General features: G+C 32.1%; 1 protein-coding gene across 1 annotated transcript in view; it reads left to right on the top strand.

Annotated features, from left to right (window-relative positions):
- The first annotated feature begins 3195 nt into the window (after positions 1-3195).
- Positions 3196-24321, top strand: part of LOC148279529 (transcription factor Sox-8-like) — a 56200-nt gene continuing 35074 nt past the window's right edge. The window contains exon 1 of the mRNA XM_088229781.1: positions 3196-4103. Within this exon, the coding sequence (XP_088085907.1) occupies positions 3670-4103 (434 nt within the window). The 5' untranslated portion in view covers positions 3196-3669. The remainder of the gene's footprint in view (positions 4104-24321) is intronic.

The raw sequence follows: 24321 nt of genomic DNA, 5'->3' as shown, positions 1-24321 counted from the left end.
TACAGTGTACGGTGCATTTAAATCAACCTTGGAAAAAAAATGTTTGTCACAAGAGGTGAAATTAGCAGTTCACAATGAAGTCCTGGGGCCTTATGCTGGACTCGTTCGTCTTTAGAATCGTATGCGACTTCCGTAATTCAACGAGTGACCGCATTCTTGAACCACCCATACGAATGCAGTCGATTAAAAACCAATCGACTTTATCTTGAGAGCCACAAAGCACTCGACATTGACAATCGAATGCGACATCGTAACTTCAGCTGTCAAACTTCCTTATTGTAAAACGCTCGGCATTCAAGATATGCAATGAGCATAAACTTTGGGGTACCTCTAAGTAGAACTGCCTTTTTTCAGAGGCATTTTGCAGTATTGGGCCCTAGGTTTTTTAACATGTTGGACCCTGACATAAAGACGTCTGTCAGTTACAATGTTTATAAGAAGAAGGTGAGCAAGTGGATTAGGGGTAGACCTTTTTATATCCTGTAATTATTTTCATGACTAAAAATTGTGTTGCTTTTAATTGAAAAAAATCTCTTATTGTTTTTATGTATATTTCATTTTTACTTTTTATGTTTATTCATTTACATATGTTTTTTTTTTTCTTTTTAAAACTAGTATTTTAACCGTATCTCATTTAAAAAAAAAAATTATAAATGGTATATTCTGTAATTTATTTTTGTTCTTCAATTTTTATTATTATCGGTATGTTTTCCAATTTATATTTTTGTTTAATTTCTTAATAACTCATTTTATATATTATAATGTGTATTTGTGGTTCAATTTTTATTATTATCGGTATGTTTTATAATTTATAATAATTGTGTCTCATTTATTTACTATTAATGGCATATTTTCTATTCTATTTTTATGATTCAATTTTTATTATTATTACTTGCATGTTTTCTAATTTAAATTTATATTGATTTTTAATAATGTTATTATTATTCTTTGAATTTATTAAGCATCATTTAATGAAATTAAAAATAAAAAAAAACACATGAATAAAATAAGGTCCTTCCTAAACACAGGAATTTCCTAGCTAGTCGGGACCTGAAACAAATAAACTCTGTACATTTTAAAACTGTGAAATGCTAAATAAATAAATAAATTCATGTTCGAATGACGAGTAGGTATTTTAGTTGTATTTTAGGTTAAAATTTACAACACTGATTAATGTTATGATGATGGCGTATCAACAAATGCCAGTGCCACAGATATAACTTTACTAATTTTCAATCCATTATCAAATGAAGTTTCACTAGAAACATGACTTTAAAATTATTTTATAGCAAGTTTATTTATGTCAAAAAACGTATTTGAGAAATATATTATACAATATGTTTTTAAATCCATGAAATATTTCTAATAACATGTAGATGTGTGTTATGTCAACAAAGTTAAATAATAAATATCAACGTTGCAGTGTCTCAGTAAAACATTTTTTTTTTTTATTTTTTTTATTATTATCGAATATTTTCGATACACAATATATCCAACGGAAGAAGTCTGACAAGAAACAATTAAGGTTAATGTACGTGTGGCAGGAGGGCCATAGATAAATACGGATTTGTTAGTGTTACCACTTTCTCAATCGTCTTTTTGATAAAATTGTCGGAGGGTTTTCAAAAATAGCATTATGACAAAGCAATCGAGATGCCCAATCGACTATTGTCGGGTGACAAAATGTCACATATTTCCAGCATAGGGCTTCTGGTCTCGAACTTGATATATGGGAGCGAAGTATGGACTTGGAAAAACAGAGATGAAAGTAGGCTGAATGCTGTCGAAATTCGATCTCTCAGGCGAATGTGTGGTAAAACTATGTACGATAGATGCACAAACGTTGAGATCCGTACACGTACAACCGGGTTGTGGTCCCGTGGCTAGTGTCTCGGACTCACGGGCCAAAGGTCCGTGGTTCGAATCCCACTCTACCCCAACATGATTCCATTTTCTAATAGTGAGTTATTTACAACTCGTTAAAAATGGGCCTCTAAATTAAATATATGGGTAAATCATAAGAACGCAAATATTTATTTTAACTGAAATATAAAAAAATAAAAAAAATGCAAGGCTGATTTAAGCACTATGGACAAAATCAAGAGTGGAGCTCTGCGTTGGTTTGGACATGTAGAGCGAATGGACAGCGAAAGAACAGATAAAAATATTTACGATACCAATGTTGATGGATGGAGAAATAGAGAAAGACCGAGAAAGACTTGGCATGACCAAATTCAACAAATACTTGAAGATGGAAATGTCAAAAGTCGGAATAATCGGCGCGCGTGCATGAGAAGATGTATACATGTAGATGAAGCGAGATCTGTACGCAAAGATAGAGTGATGTGGCGTTCTATCCTCTCTGTCTACCCTTACGGGGAAACGGGGTGATGGTTTGTTTTGTTATTTATTATTATTTCAATTTAATACACACGACAATTTAATAAAAGCGTATTTGAACTTTCCACTTCATGTAAATAGCAATACGTGGCATAAGTATGGACGATATTTTATTAGGCACTTCATTTCACGAACACAGGTAAATATAAAAGGTAATATCATTTCTCGAAACCACTTAATTATTTTTATGCATTTTAAACAAAAACATGTTGTTTCAGTTAAACTTGAGATTTCAGGAAGGGCTGAATAACTCGTCACTTTCAGGAAAAACCAATTGTTTATAAAGAAAACCGCGAGGAAGAAAACTCACAATGGAACTGTCAGAAGCTCACCACGTTTCATTCTAAACACGGGGTTGTTTAAAGCCACGCATATTATTATTTGCGTCTCTCTCTGTCGCGTTACGAACATTAAAAACTGAACAGGGACATACGGAATGTTTAGCGATATGCTGGTAAGCCATCTCCCTCACGCGTATTGAATCACTGAAAAAGAAAAAGAGATGCCTGGCATAAGTCGTACTTCTGGTTGACATACTAACCACTTCAGAGGCACACGAGTAAAAAAATATTGTAATTCATACGATCCCATGTTTATGCGCACGCAGTGACGCGTAGTTTGTTGTGTATGTTTTAATTTTAGCCGAGTTTTTGTTCAGTCGCGGATCGTCTAAAGCGCGGGACGTCACGGAACGAGATGAAAACGAAGTTCGTATTAGTATATCTATGTATAAAGAGAGGAGGCCGAGAATAAGGCACTCTTTGATAGTTGACCGAACAGTGCGGTGGCATTCACTCTACTATATTTACTGTGAAAAGATCGCACCGGTACTAATATTAGAAGTGAATCGGAATAATAGAGTCCACTCTTCTCGAGGTGTCAGTCTGCGAACAATTCAAAAGACAAAAACTTCGCTGTGTACTATTTTAAGAGTTTCCTGGCAATACGGCAAGTGGTAGCATGAATGAAAATTAATTATTGGCGAAACAAGGGGTGTCTGTTAGAGAAGAACTTCACCACTGGTCTCTCCGACCTCGGTCTATTTATCTCTGATCAACATCTCACACACGTGCCTCGTTTGACCAAAATTATTTACTCAAGTGCGTGACAGATGTTTTGCGAAATGCCATCAATCAGTGTATATTAATAAAAGACTAAATCTAAACAAACTTTGGCTAATTTTAGAAATCGATAGCGCGTAATCGAAGAAGCGGAAAAATAAATAAAGACACCGTTTTAAAAGTAATTTGTGATACTGTGAAGGAAATAATGCTTCCATCCATATCTTCGGCCATGGAAGTGATCCACCCGCCAGATATGAAAGGAAAGGACGTTTCGTATCAGAACCAAGTGCAATTGCACGCGTACAAAATGAAGGATCTCCACAGAATTTCCGAAGCCGAGATGGCGGCGCACCGAGAGGCCATGAGAGAAAGCATGGTCCACAATCCCCACAGAGAGGCGGGAGTCCACAGAGAGGCGCCAGGTGCGAGGGATTGCGCGGCGGGAAACTCGGGATCCGCGGACGGGTCTCGGAGGTTCCACGAAGGGGTTCCGAGGGAAGGGAGAGCAGAACTGCCTTTGGCCTTGGGAGGGCCGAGAAGATCTCCCGCAGTGCACAGTATGGAGCACACGGAGATCACAGCGGCAGTGACCAAAGTTCTTCAAGGCTACGACTGGAACTTTGTGCCTGTCACGTCAAAGTAAGTCGATTCCATTTTATATCTATTCATGAGGCATTTCATGTTAAGTTAAAAAGCTACGTAAATTTTGAATTTCCAGTTGTCACTTATATGTTTAATAATAACATAGAAAAATGTTTTTTTTCAATCTTTACAAAAAATATTTATCAAAATAATAAATAATGATTTTTTTGTCTATGAAACTTTTACTTCACACAGAGTTACTATTTAGAAATCCCTCTAGTCACAAAGCTTTGTCCCACCAGTCACAATTTTTTTTTCGATAATCCAATCGCTATTAGTCTTCTATTTTGTTAAAACATAAGTGCTAAATATTACATGCTTTATAACACATAAAAAAGTCTCATTAATATTAAGTAGTTTGGCATAAATTCGTCTTCAAATGCCCAAAGGTAGAAGAAGGGATTCTTAGAGTCCCACGGGTCACATTCAATCAAATAATAATTACACAGAACATGTTGATTGTTTGTTTTTTTCTTGAAAGCAGTATAATAAAATAGTCCTTTTTCTAGTTTTAATATATATTTTATTATTGTATGAATATAACTGTAATAACTCAAAGTTGGTCAAACTTTGGAATCAAATGTTCCACCCCTCACAATGGAATGCCCGTACCTGATGTTTTCATTGAAAAGATAGGTATCATAATTTTTTTTCCGTTTCGTTTAATCGAAGAATCAAAAATCGGAAAAGTACCTAATTAAAAAAAAAAGTCTCATCCAGAGGTGTGTTCCGTGTCTTGGTGGATGAAAAATACAGTTCTATGTGTGAAATAGAACCTGAACCCTGGACGAGTATTTTTGACTCGATGGCTACTCTCAGGTCAAAATCCGGAATAAGAAAATCGCGTGGAGATTAGTCCGCTTCGTAGAGTAGTGGTCGCGTTCGCCAACCATGCTTGAGGTCACCGATTCGAATCCTGGTAGGGAAGTGATCCATTTATTTTAGTTCATTGAAAAATTTCACTCTCTCTAAGACTGATTACGTTATCTTCATGCACCAATGTAGTGTCCTATGCACCACTGGGTGCGGAAAGAGAAATGATGATGACGAGAGGAGTATAATTGGTGCGATATTAATTTTAAAAGAGTCACTTAAATACTGTATGATTACAGATTACCTATAAAATAAAAAAAATACAATACAATAATTATAATTCTCATTCATAATTTACTTATTTATTTCATAGTTTTAAAATATACAGAAGTTCTTTGTTTAAGGTCTCGACTAGCTAGGAAATTCCTACCTAAAGAGGCAGGACCTTCTTTTTTACATGGGTTTTTTTTCATTAAATGAAGCTTAACAAATTCAAATAATAATACCAAAAAATTAAAAATAAATTAGAAAATATACCATTAATAATTAGAAGATGGAAAATGAAGGTAAATTAGAAAACATAACGATAATAATAAAAATGGTAATGAAATTAGGTGAAATTCTACATGTATATTACAATCAATTTCTTAAAAATATGTTTTCATAGTTGGTTAAGAAATGTAAAACCGTCGGATTTTATTTACAGAGAAAAGCGATTGTTAAAACATAATCAGTGTGTAATAAGTTTATGTTCCTTTAAATATGTTTATTTTATTATGATGTTAAAATTTTGAATTGGTCAATTATAGTATGAAAATCCCTCTCCTCCACTCTATTTCCTCATCCCTTAAACTTCTTACGAGCTCTTTTTTTCTCTCATGTTTTATATAATATATTATTTTTCTCTTTACTGAGTAACATGTTCTCTCATTTTATTTGTGAAAAACTTTAACTGGATGTATGTACTATTTTTTATATTTTGTATTCTTATATAATAACTTTTGTTTTTCCTTAATAAATAAAAAAATATATATTTAAAAAAATATCATGACAATAAAAAAAATATTAACACGGAAATCGATTGGAGATAATTCGGTTTCGTTATTTAAAGAATATTTAAACCAATAGACAGGTTATTAAATAATCCCTTATAGATTGGTATATAAATAGTTAAATAATTTAAAATATGTAAAGCATTATTAAAACAACATTTAGTTACATATTATAAACTACATATAAATACAAAATACAATTAAATCATTATCTCAGAGAGACAAGTTATTCAGTGGTTGACAGTTCGTCTGCTATTCATGAGGTCCTAGCTGTGATTCCTGGCAGGGTGGGTATGAAATTTTGATTTGGAGGGTTGTTCGAACTGCAATATTTCATTGTTTCTAGTGACTGTCGCCTGAAGCGTGCGACTAATCACTTTACCTTTATGTAAAAAAATATCGAAATAAGCTGGGTTTGGTTTACCTATGCAGTATTTTATGCACCACGTACGTGAAGGGAATAAAAGGTACGCAAAGGCATTAGTATACAACGACGGGAGCTAATCTCAAAGTTTTTTTTTTGAACTTTTATTAGAGTAGCCGTCGATTTAAAAACATGAATACTTAAGAAATAATAATCACGAATAAACAAGAGTACCTACTGATTTAAATACGTATTTTAAAATTATTAATTTAAAATAGGTTAGTTTTACTCCCAACTAAAAACTAAACCAAAAATTTGGAACACTTCTGTTCTATGCAACAGAGCTAAAGGACTTCTCTAGTGAATTATTATTCTGAGGATAAATTAATATCTCTAAGTCAAATAGGCACATTAATTTTGTTTCCGAGAATTCACTCTCTCAGGAACAAACACACAGACGGCCAAAAAATAGATATATATGTTACAACCATAGAATTAAGAATGGTCCATAAAGAGCGTAGAATCATATTGGAATACATCGGACTGTGTCCAATAATTCCACCACTATGCCCCACTTTCACCGCGCGCATTCGTAATGTTGCCGCGTACGATGGGAAAAAATATAATTATAACACAAATGTAAGGTAAAAAAAAACAATTTGTTAATTTTTCTAAAATTTTATTGTGCACTCGGAAACATTGATTGACACAACACAGTGGATAAGTAAAGGGTCATTTAATAAGAGTAATTGAATTAATGAACTTTGAACTTAAAATATAAAACAAATGTTATTTTACATAAAATGGATATTTTTATATCATGTTAAATAATATTTTATGTTTTAAAGATAATGTCGGTCAAATGTCCACCACGGCGTTGTTTAATCCGAGGTTCAATTTTCATTATTTCTCTTATTCTATGAGCAAAGTAGGGTAAACATTTTTGCTACTCTGGCAACACTAACGAAATTTTCATTTTGTTTCTTCGACAATCTGACAGATGGAAAAATAATTTAATTTTTAAGTAATGCATTTGTGACAAACACATTCATTTGATAATAACACATGAAATGTGATTCCATCCCGTTTCTTTACGATCCTAGCAGTATTTCTACACTTTCTTCTACACAAAAAGGACACAACACGGCATAGTTGAATTCAAATCAGGAGTTGCGTACTGAGCGACGTCTACAAAGAAACCCATAAGTCAAAACGTAAACTTACTCATTTATGAGTAGTTTAGTCGCCTTCTGTTTGATGTGCGTATGCGGTTTCGTATATGGTTACAAATTTAACACATTTTAAGAGCCAATTATTTTAGAATAAAATAGTAATTGAGTACCCAGTATTTTTATTTGTTTTTTTATTTTATTTTAAATTATATTTGTAAATTATTTGTATCTCTGTACATATAAAAGCCCTTTGGGCGATAATAAATAAATATTCCAGGTTTGAAAAAAATGAAAAAATAATTTAAGTATTAAACAATATTATTTTATGCTTATCAAGTTATGACATAAAGTCTACAAAAAAATAATTTATCGCTCTCACGTAAAGTTGAAGAAAGTCATGACGATTATCCTCGTAAAACGATATTCACCACCTCGTGGAATGCATCATAGTTTAACTTCCTCCGCCAGATAAGCACCCCTAATTCAGTTTGCCCTAAGCAAATATTGTAACACCTCACTCACAATGATGTCTTGTTCAAATATTTCTACTTTATTTCGAGGTGTTTTGGTAATCATAGCCTGGGAACCAAAGGGTTAAGGGGGTAAATTTCATTGATAAGTAACAAATATTTTATCGTTATTTATAGAGTAAAGTTGATAAATAATTGGAGTTGTATTTTTACAATTTATAGAATAGGGTATTTTCACAAGTCGGGAATAATGTTAACAATATGCAATATATTTAGAGCGGATTTTTAGGATTCTAATGATATAATTATCAATTGATTCAAAACAATTTTCTATGTAATATATGTAACGTAAAAGCGAACACAATATCTTGCAGAACTGAAAAATTTATTTCGATTGACGTATAAACCTTTATCATTTTATTTTATTTTTGATACTCATTTAATTTAAAAATTTGGAAAAAAAACGGATAGAAATTATGTTAACAACTTGCACTTTAATTTTTTTTTTAAATAGAAAGAAATTATTTAAACATTATTTATTTTTCGGAGGCTGGGTGTAGGATATAATAAAAAGTTTTATAAAGTAAAAAAAAAAACAATAATAACATAGGTATGCAAGAAAAAACAGTAAGCATATAAACAAAAATGCAAAGATATAAGCTTATGAAATAAATTCTGTAAAGCAAACAGTAAATAAAGTGTTACGGTAAGCAAGAAAGACAAATTTAAGTTAAATTAATAAATAAGCAAGCATATATTATCACGAGAAAATAAGTAATAAAAATATGTATATATGAAATGCGCATTTGCCAATACTACAATATGACCTGTTATTGACTGGTTTAAGTGGCCACTTTACACACTGTGTAACATTCACCTCCACCTGGTCCATAAAGAAGTATAGAAATTGAAAAAATAAAAGATTTAGGCGTTGCCTAGTATGTAGGTTAAATATTTAAATTACAGGAATCTCACCCGCACAAATAAAGGTTTCAGCTATTTAACTTCACAAACATCAACAGCCGAAAGAATTGAAGGGATATAGATGTTCAATGCGGAATGGTGAATGTTACACAGTGTGTAAAGTGGCTACTTAAACCAGCCAATGACAGGTCATAAGCCCTGTAGATGCCTAGACTTATATATTATCTTCTCTAAAATGTTCTTCATTTCTGTTGTTACATGTTAATATTTTTTATTTGTTAAAAGACTATCAAACTAAGTAAAAAAATACATTTTTATGTATCGAATTATCAACGCTATGATTTTTAAACATTTTGTAATTTTAAAATCACTCCGCCCGTGACGTTACAAGTTCTCTTCGATAAGTTCTGCTGACTGGTGAGTTGGCTTCCCGGAAATTATAACAACACTCATTGGTTCATTCGGAAGAACTTGTTACGTCGTTCAAACTAGTCCGTTTTTATTAAAAAATAATAGGGTATTTTCACAAGTCGGGAATAACGTTATCAATATGCAATATATTTAGAGCGGATTTTTAGGAGTCTAATGATATGATTATCAATTGATTCAAATCAAATTTCCATGTAATATATGTAACGTAAAAGTGAACACAATATCTTGCAGAACTGAAAAAAATATTCTGAATGACGTATAAACTTTTATCATTTTATTTTATTTTTGATACTCATTTAATTTAAAATTTGGAAAAAAAACGGATAAAAATTATGTTAACAACGTACACTTTATTTTTTCTTACATAGAAAGAAATTATTTAAACATTATTTATTTTTCGGAGGCTAGGTGTAGAGCGTAGAAAAGAAAAATATGTTTAGATTGGTACTTTGCAATAAAAGTAGTCCAGTTAAATTCAATGAAAATTCGCGTTTTATGAAATTTAATGCCTTGAAGAGTAACTCGTTTATGGACAAAAAAACATTTTTAGTTTTAGGGAAACCGATAGGAAGGCCCACGGTCTTTGAAACGACTTTCGGGTATGTCGAGGGAATGTTTTCACGCGTCGTTAGTCTCGTAGGGCGCGAAGCGTCTCGTTTTCCTGTAATTAAAAATATGCATATTTTAAATCATCGTAAATAATTTATTCGATGTCGCAAGGAAGAAATAATAATACCGTTACCATCGTAATTTCTTAATTTAAAAATAATCATAAAAAAACGTGAAAATATCATATTCAACTCATTTTTAAAACTTTATATTCCCACCTTGTTTTTATGTAAAGTAACTAAACTACAGTATATCTAAAATGAAATAAAACGTATCAGAAAATACGTTGACTCAATATTTGTGTATGATCTTCGATTATTGAATTTTCTAACTGCGAAACCATTTTTGTGTTTTAACTGTAAATTTTGAGATAGGTATATTTTATGCACGAGAATTTTCGATACCAGACAATTTTGATTTGAATTGTTTGTTTTCCTGTCACTGTACCGTACGTCCGAAGATGGCAGTAAAACGTTAATGTTTCCAAGTGTTAGCTCTGTTTTTTCGCTACAAAATGAATGACTAGAATCTGACACGAACATCAAATGTTAAGGATCTGGGCGTTGAATTTGTGAGCACCCTGACATTTTGTGATCACATAGAGGCAATCAGTGGTAAAACATTGAAGATGTTAGGATTCGTTCTGCGTACTGCCGGGGTTTTCGAAAATACCCGCGTAATGAGAACTCTTTACAACTCCTTGGTGCAAAGTAGACTCGAGAGTGGCTCGATGATTTGGGGGCCACATGAACTGAAGTACTTTCTTATGATAGAGAAAATCCAAAAGAAGTTTCTGAGATATTTCTACATGAGAGAGTGCGGGTATTATCCTTGGCTCTACCCGACCGAGCTTCTCCAGGGTATGTTTGGCTACAAAAGTTTAGAGACTAGAAGGAATGTGTATTTGACTACACATTTTTATTGATTGCTGTGATGTATGGTAAATAATCCTGAGATTATGAGGAGAATTGGTTTGTATGTTCCTGATAATGACCTAAGACAGCGTTAGCATAGATTCTTTCATATTATTATATACGGGACCAACCTGCCGATATTTATGCCTGTTGGAAGGGCTGCAGCTATGCTGAACAACATCGCTCTGGATGTTGATCTATTCCATGCATCCAAAGTGGTTTTCCGTAGCAGGATTCTCCTACTACTTTGACAAGTCTCTTTAATGTATTTTTTTCTTATTATAACATGTACGCTTTAAATTTTAGTTTGTCATGTACCTACATGACATTTTAAATTAAATGAATTGAATTGAATTGAAAACTATTTATCAAAAAAAAAAACAGTAAAGACACTCCAATAGTGCGTAAACAAATCATTACTCTAGTGCCATACTGCGGGGAGGAATACGTTCGTATAAGGAAAGGGAGACCACGTTTCCTTTTAAGGATTAATAAAGTTGACACTGGTAAACGTTTTAGTCACCTGTACTAACACTTTAATGACAATAGTTAAGATAGTAAGAAAGCCTCAATAAAAATGTATTAAATTTTTATCGATATCGACAAGAGTTCAGAAGTAACTCAAGTGGATATGCATCATACAGACACGCGGACACCGTGGGAGTATATCAAAACTCTCACTGTCGACTGTCGAGTGCCATAACTATAGCTTATACTATGTAGAACCTACCTTCAGCATATTATTATATCAATACTGTACACTATATCTTTACTGTGTTTTAAACTTCCATATTCTTCAAGATGTTCTGAAACATTCTAGAGATTTATCTATATACATTTTCTAATACGTTTAACCAGTTCACTAATATGGTCGTTCCATTACAAATTTAAAAATATTTTTTATGCTACTAATAATTAGCCAAAAATATTTTTTTACGGGACAGTATTTCAAAGACCTTTATGACTTAAAAAATGTTTTAAAAAAGTGATATTTCTCTATTATAACGTCCTGGGGGGTTATCAGATGTTTAATATTTTTTTTCAAAATGGTTGAAAAACACTTAAATAAATTCGAAATAAAGGCGCGCAATTTAAGAGTAATATTTGTTTCGTCATTCCAGAATTGAAACACTTTGAATTGACCAATCCGCGGTGTGATCTCATTGTTTTAATTTTAAAGTGGTTTACAGCGGAATTGACCACTGGCTGGTAAACAGAACCTCCGCGCCTTCCGAACCTATTAGCGCCCAGTATATTATTCGGCCAAACAAAGCAGATCAAGGAATAAGTTCAAAGGAAACGCCGCGCCGATAAGTTGTTGTACTTCAATTAGCTGGCGAAACAGTTGCTATTGAACGTGTTAAAAATGAGTCACTCGAAAGTATAATTAGGGAGTGTTTTTACAGTTTTTGATTGGTCAACAAACATCGGGTAAATTACGAAATTCAGAACGATACAAGATGGATGCTCGAAGGAAATTACTAGGTGAAATTGTATTTTCTGTGATTTTTATAAGTTACACCAAACTGCAAAAAGCTGGAAACGATAAACTATTTCTAAATTTGTTGCAACAAGCCCTATAAATGCCTAGACTTCCATAATCCTAACGAATAACTGTATAACTTTCTTAATAATAATAATAACTTTCTTAACCTCAATACATAGAATTAAGAATAGTCCAGAAGAAGCGTAGAATCATATTTGAATACATCGGACGGTGTCCAATAATTCCCCCACTTAGACACACTTTCGCTTAATGTTGCTTGATGGGGAAAAAAATAATCATAACACAAATGTAAGGTAAAAAAAAGCAATCTGTTAATTTCTCTAAAATTTTATTGTGTACGCGGAAACATTGATTGACACAACAGATTAGATAGTTAAAGGGTCATTTAATAAGAGTAATTGAATTTTTGAACTTTGAAGTTAAAATATAAAACAAATTTTATTTGACACAAAACGTATATTTTTATATCATGCTAAATAATATTTGATGTTTTAAAGATAATGTCGTTCAAATGTCCCCCACGGCGTTGTTTAATCCGAGGTCTAATTTTCATTAGATCTTTTATAAAATGAGCAAAGTAGGGTAAAAAAAAATTCTACCCTGGCAACACTTACGAAATTTCCATTTTGTTTCTTCGACAATCTTGACAGATGGAATAAATTCAATTTTTAAGTAATTCATTTGCTACTTAAACATTCGTTTGTTACTTACACTTAAAATGTGATGCCATCCTGTTTCTTTAAGATCCTGGCAGAATTTCTACACTTAAAAAGGACACAACACGGCAAAGCTTAATTCAAATCATGAGCTGCGTACTGAGAGACGTCTACAAAGAAACTAATGGGGCAAAACGTAAACCTACTCATTTATGAGTAGTTGAGTCGCCTTCTATTTGATATGCGTATGCGGTTTCTGGACTATTCTTAATTCTTTGCCTCAATGGTTATCATGATTTTACAAAGAATCAAATGTATCTTGTAATTAATTTTAAAAGAAATTATCCTTCAGTCAAGTATGACTATACATGTAATTTAATCAGTCCTTTACAATATGTATATGAAATACAACACAAAAACTGTTCTTTCGACCTATTGATTATTGTCAATATAAACGTTATATACGTGATTTTCCGTTATTCACACGACCACAATTTATTATTCGTTTTTGAGAGATAATAAATCTATGGAACAAACACCGATTAATATTATGTCAAACCTCTATGATTTTTTCACACATATAAACAGGGGCAGGTTGATAGAATTGTTTCACATGAAAAACGAAATATTGTATAAAATTATTATTACGTTACTTCCCTATTTTGATGATTGTAATGGAATGCTGATTTATGTATTTCTTGGCAATTGAATATGTATCTTTAACTTATACTCATTGTGTTGTGTATATTATATGGTACATTTTTCCTATTATTTTATTTATTTTACTAATGTTATTATTTGTTATCATATTTATTATATGCACCTTCGGTGTGGCTACATGCATAATGTGTGGATATGTGACTTGATTTGAATTTATCATTCGTGCGTTTTCTATTATTATTGTATTCTTATTCTATATTCTTTTATTCATAATTTAAAAAATACTTTTAAACATTTTATTACGGTTATCGCACAACTTACATTTTAAAATTCTGAGTCTGTATATTATGTCCCTTTTATAGATTTCCTGTTTTTTGAATTTACCTAAATATTTTTTTAATATTTTTTTTTTTCACGTGCTGCATGAAATTTATTTGTTACTTATTTTTTTATTAATCTTACTGTTTGCACTTAGAACATATTTTATCACATTTTTATTTATCTACATCACCATGATACATGAAATATTTTACCAAAATTTTAGAGTGGTTTGGTATAAAACAAATGCTTTTCGAAATAAAATTCTAAATAATAACTTTAACTTAGGGTGCTTGACTGAAACATGGCTTAATTCTAAAATATTTAGTGGATAATTATTTGACGACCGCTACACGGTGTATAGAAAAGATCGTGAATCAAGTGCGTCAACATGTAAAAATGGAGGGGGAGTACTAGCTGCTATTTCTAATAAATTAAATTCAATAAGGAAATACTCCTGGGAGAGTGATGGCGAAGACCTATGGATAGATATTAGGCTTTCTGCTAACTCAAATATTCATATTATATTATTAATATTTACATGCATTACATACAATTTATTTCATATTGTCGAACTAATTTTTACAATAATTTAATTTAAATTTTAAAATTTTATTTATATTTATATTTTTTAAAATTCGTATTTTTATTTAAATTTTATTGTGATTATTATTACTATAATTATTGTTATACATAAACAACTTACTATTATTACGAGACTGTTTAAATTTATTAATATACTAGTAAAATTCTATTCGATTGTATAAATTGCATCTATTTTAAATTTAATTTTATTAAAATTAACCTTTTATAAATTTTAATAAACTGCTTTAATAACATATAATGAAAATTAAATTTATGTCTATTTACAATTTTTTATTTTTGTTTTGTGACTTTTGGTGTTCACATATAATTGGTGAAAGATGTTCAGTGTTATTATTTTTCTTTTATAAATTGTATTTATATTGTGATATCTTTTACTGTTTGTGAACTGAAAATAAATAAATTGCCTTCTCAAAAACGTTTTCCCCCTCTGTTGCAACAAATTTAGATTAAAGTTTGTGATTAAAATAGATTAATTTTTGAGTGATATGCATTTTTATTCATGATTTGGTATTTAGTATTCGCCGAATAGTATGCAGTATTCGGCCGAATACCGAATAGTAGCCAAATATTCGTGGCATTTCTAGTCTACATTATAGTGTATTGCAATCTACATCCCAGAAAATATATGCAAATGGTTCTTAATTTCTTCTTGCAAAAGTTAACACTAGAGGTGACCTACAAAATATCATTCAACACTATCCCTACGCAAACATTTCGAAATTTAACGTAAATACACAAGCATTAGTTTCTTGACATAAAACTGCGGAATTTCATTATCTTTCCAGTATGCTAAAATTATCGAAGACAAGTACTGAATTCAACGCTTTAGCGAGTTTATCATCACGTCGGTTTGAAGATAAATCTTACTAAGTGATATTTGTAAAAAATAAGTATTAATTATTTACTATTGAGATGTGACGATGTAAGAAATTTACATGAAAAATGTTTGTCATATTGTATGGCTTTATGTTTATTATTATTTTAATTTTAAGCGATTTGCTTAAATCTATTTGAATGAAAGTTAGCTGTTGGCGAACTTCAACTTTTCCGAAACAAATCTAATCCATTTTTGAACCCATTGAATAGTTTAGAGTATAGTTACTTTTGTGGCAGCTTATTCCAACCGTCAACAACTTCAGGAACCAGCTCAGGAAATGCTTCCGTGGATTTAGATTGAATCTTGTTTTCTCCAGCCTGAAACTGTGGCCTCGAAGACGACCATTTTGTTTATGCTTGAACACGGGATCCAAATTTGGGCAGCTATAGTGACTGTTGAGTATCTTGTATGTCTCATTATTGTTCCAATTCAACACAGAACCAATGTCAACGGTCTCCTAGTCGGGATAATTTTATTGGAATAATTTTGATGCAGGGCGGTTCAAAGATAAACAAATAAATTAAACAGTATTTTTTAAATATCACGTATTTTAAATAACATCTACATGAATAAATATTTAAAATACATCTATTCTTACAAGATTATTCATGGGAATTAGAGAACCCAGTTAAATCAGTGTTTGATTTCTAATATTTTAAATTTATAAATATTTTCTAATGTAGCACAAAAAAAATATTTAAAGAATACAATTTAAAAAATAATTGCAAAAAAAATGGAACCCCTAAGGATTCGAAGCCCCGCCTTCGTCATTAGAAAGCAACGATCCATCCGCGCAGCTATTACGTGTTTTGGTCGGACGCCGAAAAAGTCATAAATAAAACTGGATAATTTATTAGCGTACCGGCGCATCTTTGTTTAAGTCTGACTATTATAACTTGTCTTGAAATAAAACACTATTTTTAATAAATGAGGTAAACACTAAATAATTTTAAAGTATTCCTTACCGAGTACGATAGTTCACCAAACAAAACATAAATTACGTTTTAAGAATCATTGTTTCGTCGACTTTTATATCACATTATTATTCACAAAACGACATAAGTTATACATTTTATAATTCTGCATATATATTTATTCTTAACACTTTACACTAGTAACGTTTTTATCATAACTCTAACTGAATTTTTAAAGTTTAAATGGATACTGAAGAATAACCTACAATATTCAACTGTCATCGAATGCACAAAAACGAATTACAATAAAAAAACAATTAGCGAATCTTTGTTTTTTAAAACCCACTAAAGGATTTATACTATATTATGTATTAAAATATCAATTCGTTTTGATTAAAATATCAAAATATTAATTCATTTTAAAGCAAATTTACTTTCAAACCACCGAAACATAAGTATGATCAATTACTTACTTATTATTGTAACTTCCGTGTTAAGACATACAAAATATATTCGTTATCTCTTTCTCACACATAACGAGTGCGTATATTGTCACCTCCCTTAGACTGTCGTAAGTCAAATTGATGTATTTTAAAGGATACTAGCCCCTATGAAAAAGTATTGAAAGACTAAATTGCATTAATGAAAGCTGCAAGATTTTACTGTAATCGCAAGTGTAATTTTTCGAACAAGATTGTAAAATTTTAGGTTTAAAGACATACTTCAATTAGTGTTTTTAAGTCAGCCGAGTAATCTCGTGTAATCCAGCAGTAATAATTTTGGCCAATAGAGGCGCAACTGGTCGCTGTATGGAATAAAGGTATATGATATAAATTTACTTACCCAAGAAAAGTAATATATTTTTTTGGTGATGTATTTTTTCCTAATAATACTGTAACATAAAACATTACTTTCGATGTCAAAAAAATATGGTAAGCTGCATGTAATCGATTATAAGGAGCATTCGCCCCTGCTGTCTACATACCCACATATCCTGGTAGAGCCATTTAGTACCTTAACAGTTAGAGCTGCTAGAGCCATGTCTTACAGAAATCTACTATACTGATTATATTGAATCTGGGATATTATTCTCATGGCTTAAGTATCCTATGTAACAGTATCAAACTTTATATATGTTTTTTTTTTCTGTTGGTTCCAAGGTATATTATGAAGTCTTTATCTGTATTATAGAAGAACAAATAAAATAAAAACGTTCTCACAGTTTCCCTCACTGGTGATTCTTGCTAATAACCATTAGTACAAACGACAAACATAATATTATATGTGAGCACTATTTCCATTAGTAGAGAGTTGCTAATGTGGCATATTGTGTCAAAGGTTGTATCAAAGTATCAACAAACCCTGTAGTATACCTTTCCCACCATAAGAAGTAACACAAACTTGTAAATAAATGTATGGATCAAAACTTACACTTTATTTTACATTATATTATCATTCAGTATTTAATACAATATTTAATATCTTACCATTATTATGTAAAAACGACACGTTTTTGCCAACAAATAATGCATTGGGTACTATTAACTAATAAATAAGTATAATCACAATTAAGAGCATTAGAGATCAAACGTCAAATTTTAGTTCAGAGGCTGTCGGCGTGGAAAAAAATAAAACGATATGTCTTCTGTTCTTTTTTGATAAAGTTTTGACAGCGCACTCTGTTTGTCGGTCATTGTGGCACATTGTGCGATGTTCGGGCACAGAATCTAACTTTTTAGTTTAGTTTTTTTGGTACTTTTTTTGCACCTTTACAGGCCAAGAGTGACGAATTACATCACAGAATACTTAGGCATGAGTTTTTTTTTTGATCTCACCGGGAACAGAACTCCAAACCTTGCATGCATGAGGTCCATGACAAACGGTCTTCAATTGACAAAATCCAAAATATATTTGTGGAATATTAAATTATTAATTTTATATTAAAAATTGGCGAAAGCGCACGCAACGTAGTCGCGATAGAACGTGAACTTTGATAAACCAATTAGAATGATTTGCAAACGTTGTTGAAGCGTGTATCTATTCATAATTAAATGGCACAGACTGTCGTTAAAAATTTGAAAAAATAGCGAAGCTTACTTGACTCCTATACTCCTGTTTGATAAATGCCAAAAACAAAATTAATCGTCTTTATTGAAAAACCTTATATTAACAATGAGGAACTTCAGCCCTACGGGAAATTGGATACAAAAAATGTTTTCTCACGCGGGGTAAAAATTAGAGCATTCAATTGTAAAACAAAGTTTCTTGAAAATGTACAGAAAAAATAATAAAAAATATTTTGATAAAAACGCACTACTTTAAATGACGTCACTGGTTCATGTGAATCAACCTATGATCTGAGAGCTATGGAAGATTTCCGGTCTGCTTGTCGCTTCTGGACCAATAGGAAGAACTGAATGAGAATAAGCGGAAATGAACCTCTGACGTTACACGCGGAGTTATTTCAGAAATACAAAACTTTGAAAAATCGTAGCGCCGATAATACGATATATAAAAATTAAAAAACTTTTTTTTGACTTAGTTTAACAGTCTATTAACAAATAAAAAAAAATAAAAAAACTACTGAACTTCCTCATTAAGATACATAAATATTAAATTTAAAAGAAATGAAAATCTCATTTTTTACATATCATATGTTGCCGCCCAACAGAAAAGAGCCTGTTCAAAGGCTAATAAATTGTGGATTTACTCGTTACAAAAAAGTAATGGAGCACATGATATACAGGATGTTCTTTTAACCCTGCCACATTCAAAATCACGATGATCAGTATGAGCAAGAAGACATATTGGCACATTAAACTTTATAGAACGAATAAAATTTTAAAAAAAAAATGGTTGCTAACTTCTGCAGGGGAGAAACGAGGAGAGAGGAGGGGGGAGTCTGACACACCGTTAACCACGCGGCCGAGCCCCCCTCGCTTCTCCGCTGCAGACGTAAGCAACCATTTGTTCTTTTTAATAATTTATTTTTACAAATTTTATTCGATCTAAATATTTTTTTAAATATGCCAATATGTCTTCTTGCCCATACTGATCATCGTAGTTTCAGATGTGACAGGGTTTAAAGAACACCCTGTATAGACGTATATAAAGAAATATTAATAATAAATAGAAGAAAGATAATCAGCCTCGTGGTGTAATGGTCAGCGCGTTTGCCTACCATGAAAGATGTCTCGGGGTCGATCCCCAACACGGTTTCCATGAAATATTTACTTTAAAAAGGTGTTTTTATACTAGAATATTTCATAGTCCCTGGATTGGTACCTAAAGCGTAAGACTGATCATCTTACATTCATGTCACAAAAATGATCAAGATACGCTGCAATTGGTATACCAATGCAGTGCCCCATGTACCGTTAGGTGCGGAAATGGAATGATGATGAAGAAAGATAAAAATAAAATTTTATGTTTGGTTTCTCGTACCTAACCTGAATATAATCAGAAGTTAAGTCATCTTCAGCTGTCTATTAAGTAACATCGATATTTATATACGAAAATGTGTGTATTTATACAAAAAATTTAAGTATTTTCTTCAGTAACCTATATTTTTGTGCAACAACTATGGTGAAGGTGTATAATGGGTTTTGCATGTTGGTTTGCACGTTGGTTTAATTGGAGTCCCGACGAAGAGACGGGTACGTCTCGAAACCGGTAGACATAGAAAAGTCGGTAAGTGGTTACATACAAATATTTAATAACATTTATTAAAATGTTTGACCACAAAGTTAATGCTTTAAATATTAATAATATTCAATTATTATTTTTACCTGCGCATATTTTAACGCGCAGACAATATGCTCAATTCTAAATCTTGCGACTTCAAATAGTATTTCTAAATTAGTCGGATGTAAATGTTATTTGAAGTTGTATCTCTGGCAGATGTTTATAATATGATTTAAGTCTTCTTTGAATGCAAATATTATGAGTTCAAACCCACAACATCAGTGTAGTGGATTTTATTACTGTCGTGAATTCTTCATTATGGGAAGCCATTAGGAGATATGGGATATAGGAAATAGATAATTTTATATTTCTATTCATTCCATGATATATCTACGTATAATCAGTGTAAAAATGCAATGGGATAATAATATCTGAAAATCGTAAAATGTAAACAAATACGTTTAGTTTTTTTTTATTATTCACTCGAACCTGGATGAAAGAGAGCCCAAGGAACCGGGAATTTTTGCTCTTATAAAGAGGTCTCTCCTATTTCCATGCTTTATTTTACAGAGGTCTAGAAACATAACCAGGCTTCCTAATTATATTATAGAGGTACAAAAAATGAAAGTATGTACATGACATATATATGTATAAGGTGAAGAGGTACATAAAAAGATACACATACATACATCATACAAATTGTCAACTTATCAGCACGTGCACAAGCAGTAACGCTGCGGCGACATCTGCAAACCAAACGATCTTTTATAGAAGTCACGGTTTCAGCTCTCTCTTATGTAGAGGTCAGTTCAGATAGAACTAATCTCTTATACAGAGTTTTTCCCACTGTCTTTTACTGAGGTTTTCGGGGGTAAAATGACGGGAACTTAAGCTAACTCTTTTTCAAAAGGTTTCTCTCTTAGGTCCAGGGCCCCGATTACAATGGGAAGTTTATCATTTATCTTCGATTTCATCTACCAAGTAAAATTAAGTTTTCTGTATGAAAAGCAGAATATGCACACAATTTTTTCTTCTAAACGTGTTCAATTATAGGTTACCGACGAAGATACTTCAAATGTTCATGCAAACATACCCATTTCGTGCACAAAAATCGGGTTTTCTTTATAGGTAGCCGAAGATAACTCTGTTGAATGAAGGGACTATGAAATATTCCATGTAAAAACACAGTTTTTAAATAAATATTTTACGTCGACCATATCGGGACTCAAACCCGAGACCTTAAAAAAATATTTAAAAAGGCAACCAGCTAGTGACAAGTCATAAACTCTGTAAATCCCTAGACATCTATATTCCCTTCTCGTATATGTTTTCCATCTCTGTTGTGGTATGTGAATCTAAATAATTGTCTACGGAGTTAAATTCAGTCCTTGTCAGTGGGGTGTTTTATAGTAAAGAAAAAATAAAATGTTTATGTGAAATATTTGCAAACTCAAAATACTGTTGATTGAATCAGCTGGTTCAGGAAGTACAACAAATGATTTTTTAATTTTTTATATATATAAGTATATTATATATTCTCAGGCGTTGCGCGTTCCCTAGTACGCAGGAGAAATAATTCAGTTAGATGAATCTCACCCTCATCCATAAGGGTTTTGGCTCTTTGATTCACAAAAATCAGCATTAAAAGCCCCCGCACACTTACCCGGATCCGGTTTAGAGGTCTCATGGCCTCTTTTCAGATCCGCATATTGCAAAAAAATTTTTTTTTAGCTTTAAGGAAAGGTTTATTACTTTTTTATGTTTTTTATTAATATTCTTTGTTTATAAAAGATTCGCGTTTTCTTAGAATTTATATTTACTGCTCTCAATAATCTTATCAGCGTCATTGCACCTCAGTTTATAAATATAGTATATTTGTCCGTAACCATTAATCTATTTTTTTTAATTCTGAGGGTGATAGAGAATGTTAGTTCATTAGCTTGTGAGTATACCGGAATAAAAATCAATATTGAGGGGATCATAATGCTGACTTTTTTGAATTATAGAATTTGAGAAATTTTATTTTTTTATTTTTTATTTTTACAGAAACAAACAGTCGACGAAGATATAATAACATAAAAAAGATACGGTTTAAAGGCAGACCAGAGAAGTTTCTAAAAAAAAAAACATACATATTAAATTGTGGTACAACAAAAGGGTGTGTGTTTATGTGTATTTGTATAAGAGAAAATGTAGAGGTGTGTTTGATAACATTTATTAACCCCCTTTTCCTAGGAAACCATTCTCTAGTCACCGTTACGACGGCTGTCCACCGCATCACCGTTCACTACGGCCATTAAGATACGGGCACCGCTGTCCTAGGAACCCCTAGCTTAAGTGTTCAGGTGTGTGTAAGTGTGAACATCATTAAAGAGCAAGTGGAATCGTATCGCAGCCAGAAACATTGAGTCTTAATTTATTTTTGAATAAATTGAGGGGCGTGATGTTCAAACATAGCCAGAATGGGGAATGTTATACAGTGTTGAAAGTGGCTATTCAAATCAGACAATGGCGTATCATAGGGCCAGTACATTCCTAGACTTCCATATTCTCTTCTCAAAAAAAAAAACAAAAACAAAATGATGTTAATTTTTGGAAAGTAAAAGAGCTAAGATTATCTATTTCTATTGAAATATTAACGAATTCTAGTGGTGCATAAGACACTGTATTGTTACGCCAAATGAAGCGCATTTTGATTAGCTGTTACATGAACGTAAAGTGATTAGTCTTACGCTTACAGTTTATTAGCCCGATAATAGGTATTACGTATTTTACTTTCCGAAATTTCCATGTTCCCTTTTTGAAAGGATTCTTCGTCTCTATTGAAATATCTCTAAATATTTATACTTACAGTTTACAAATAAACATTGCTTGAGTAAATGTGGACATTAAATAGACATAATTAAATAGAAATTACATGGTCTCGTGTATTTTTTATTATCAACAGTCATAGGAAAGTTCCAGAATCAAGTGGCTGACGGATGGAAGCTCTTAACGTTAGCTTTACGAGAGATAAATCTGTGTAGTGTAAACAGTGGCAGTGGCAGGCAGCTTTGTGTCATGTAAACGTCACTAATGTATTGGTCCATCAGTAACTGCATGTGATGCATGTTTTGATCCTTATGTACCCACTCGTTCAAAATGTCACTACTTACAAGAACGGTACAGGAATTACAAGATATAAAGTATGAACGCTTTGAGATATAATGATATCAACATTGTCGGGGTATCAATAACAAAAATGAAGACACAGAGCAGAAACCCATCGCACAGAACAAAAGGCAGTGTCCAATATAAAGATAATAACTCCTTCGAAGTGGTCGAGCTATTTACCTACCTGGGCTCCAGTATAACAGAGAACAACGAGGATCCAGCAGAAATCAGAAAAAAAGACTCAGAGCAGCCGACAAAACATTTTCTGCTTTTCTCTTTGAAGAATACACGGACACTTAACTTACATATAACTCAGTGCCTGCAGGTAATTTTTTTTCGATAAAAGTGTCACCCTGTAGCTCAATCACAAATAACTATCAAAACATGCTAAGCATTTGAGCGATCACAATGAACAATAATGAACATGCTTAAGTTATCGCAGTCATAAGTCAACGCGTGTGTAATCTCTAATCTAAGTCAACGCTCGTGTCGGTTTGCTTTTTGTTATCCTCGTAAAATACAGTTTACTGGCGAAAAATCGGCGTTTACTATAAAAAATAATACGAAATATTGCATTTGCAAAATAGTAAGGAGTATCTAATACAAAAAAAGTGAAAATTAAATTACAATCACTACGGCGACTGCTTTTCTTGACATTTGGCTTGCCAACCGCCGGCTAAATGCAATAAATAAATAAAAAAAGCAGTTTTGGAATATTTTCTATAGAAATCCAGTGAAATTCAAATATGTGATTGCGCAGCAGGATTATACGTCGCGAAACGTAAATATTTTGACATTTAATATTAGGTGTTCACGGATGTTGCATTGTGATCGCGAATACGATATAAACAACCACGGTGAGAAATTGTTATCACGTCGCTTATTAGCTCGTCGATAGTTGTTTGCGATTGAGCTACTGGATTACTACAGTAGTCAGCGCGAGTCTCTCTCTCTTCAACCCGCGCCTCATGTCTGAGGATGGTGACCACGCCTGACTCCAGGCGTGGCTCATCTGTGGACAGTCTCCCTCCATCTGGAACGGTCTTGTGCTCTTCTGTAGGCATTTGTCAGTGATAATTTTGTTACTGCT

This window comes from Micrasema longulum, unplaced genomic scaffold, assembly GCF_059751315.1.
Source record: "Micrasema longulum isolate JH-2025_06_02 unplaced genomic scaffold, ASM5975131v1 h1tg000708l, whole genome shotgun sequence".
Taxonomy (NCBI): domain Eukaryota; kingdom Metazoa; phylum Arthropoda; class Insecta; order Trichoptera; family Brachycentridae; genus Micrasema; species Micrasema longulum.
Note: the sequence above shows the minus strand (reverse complement) of the source record. Positions and strands in the feature narration are given on the sequence as shown.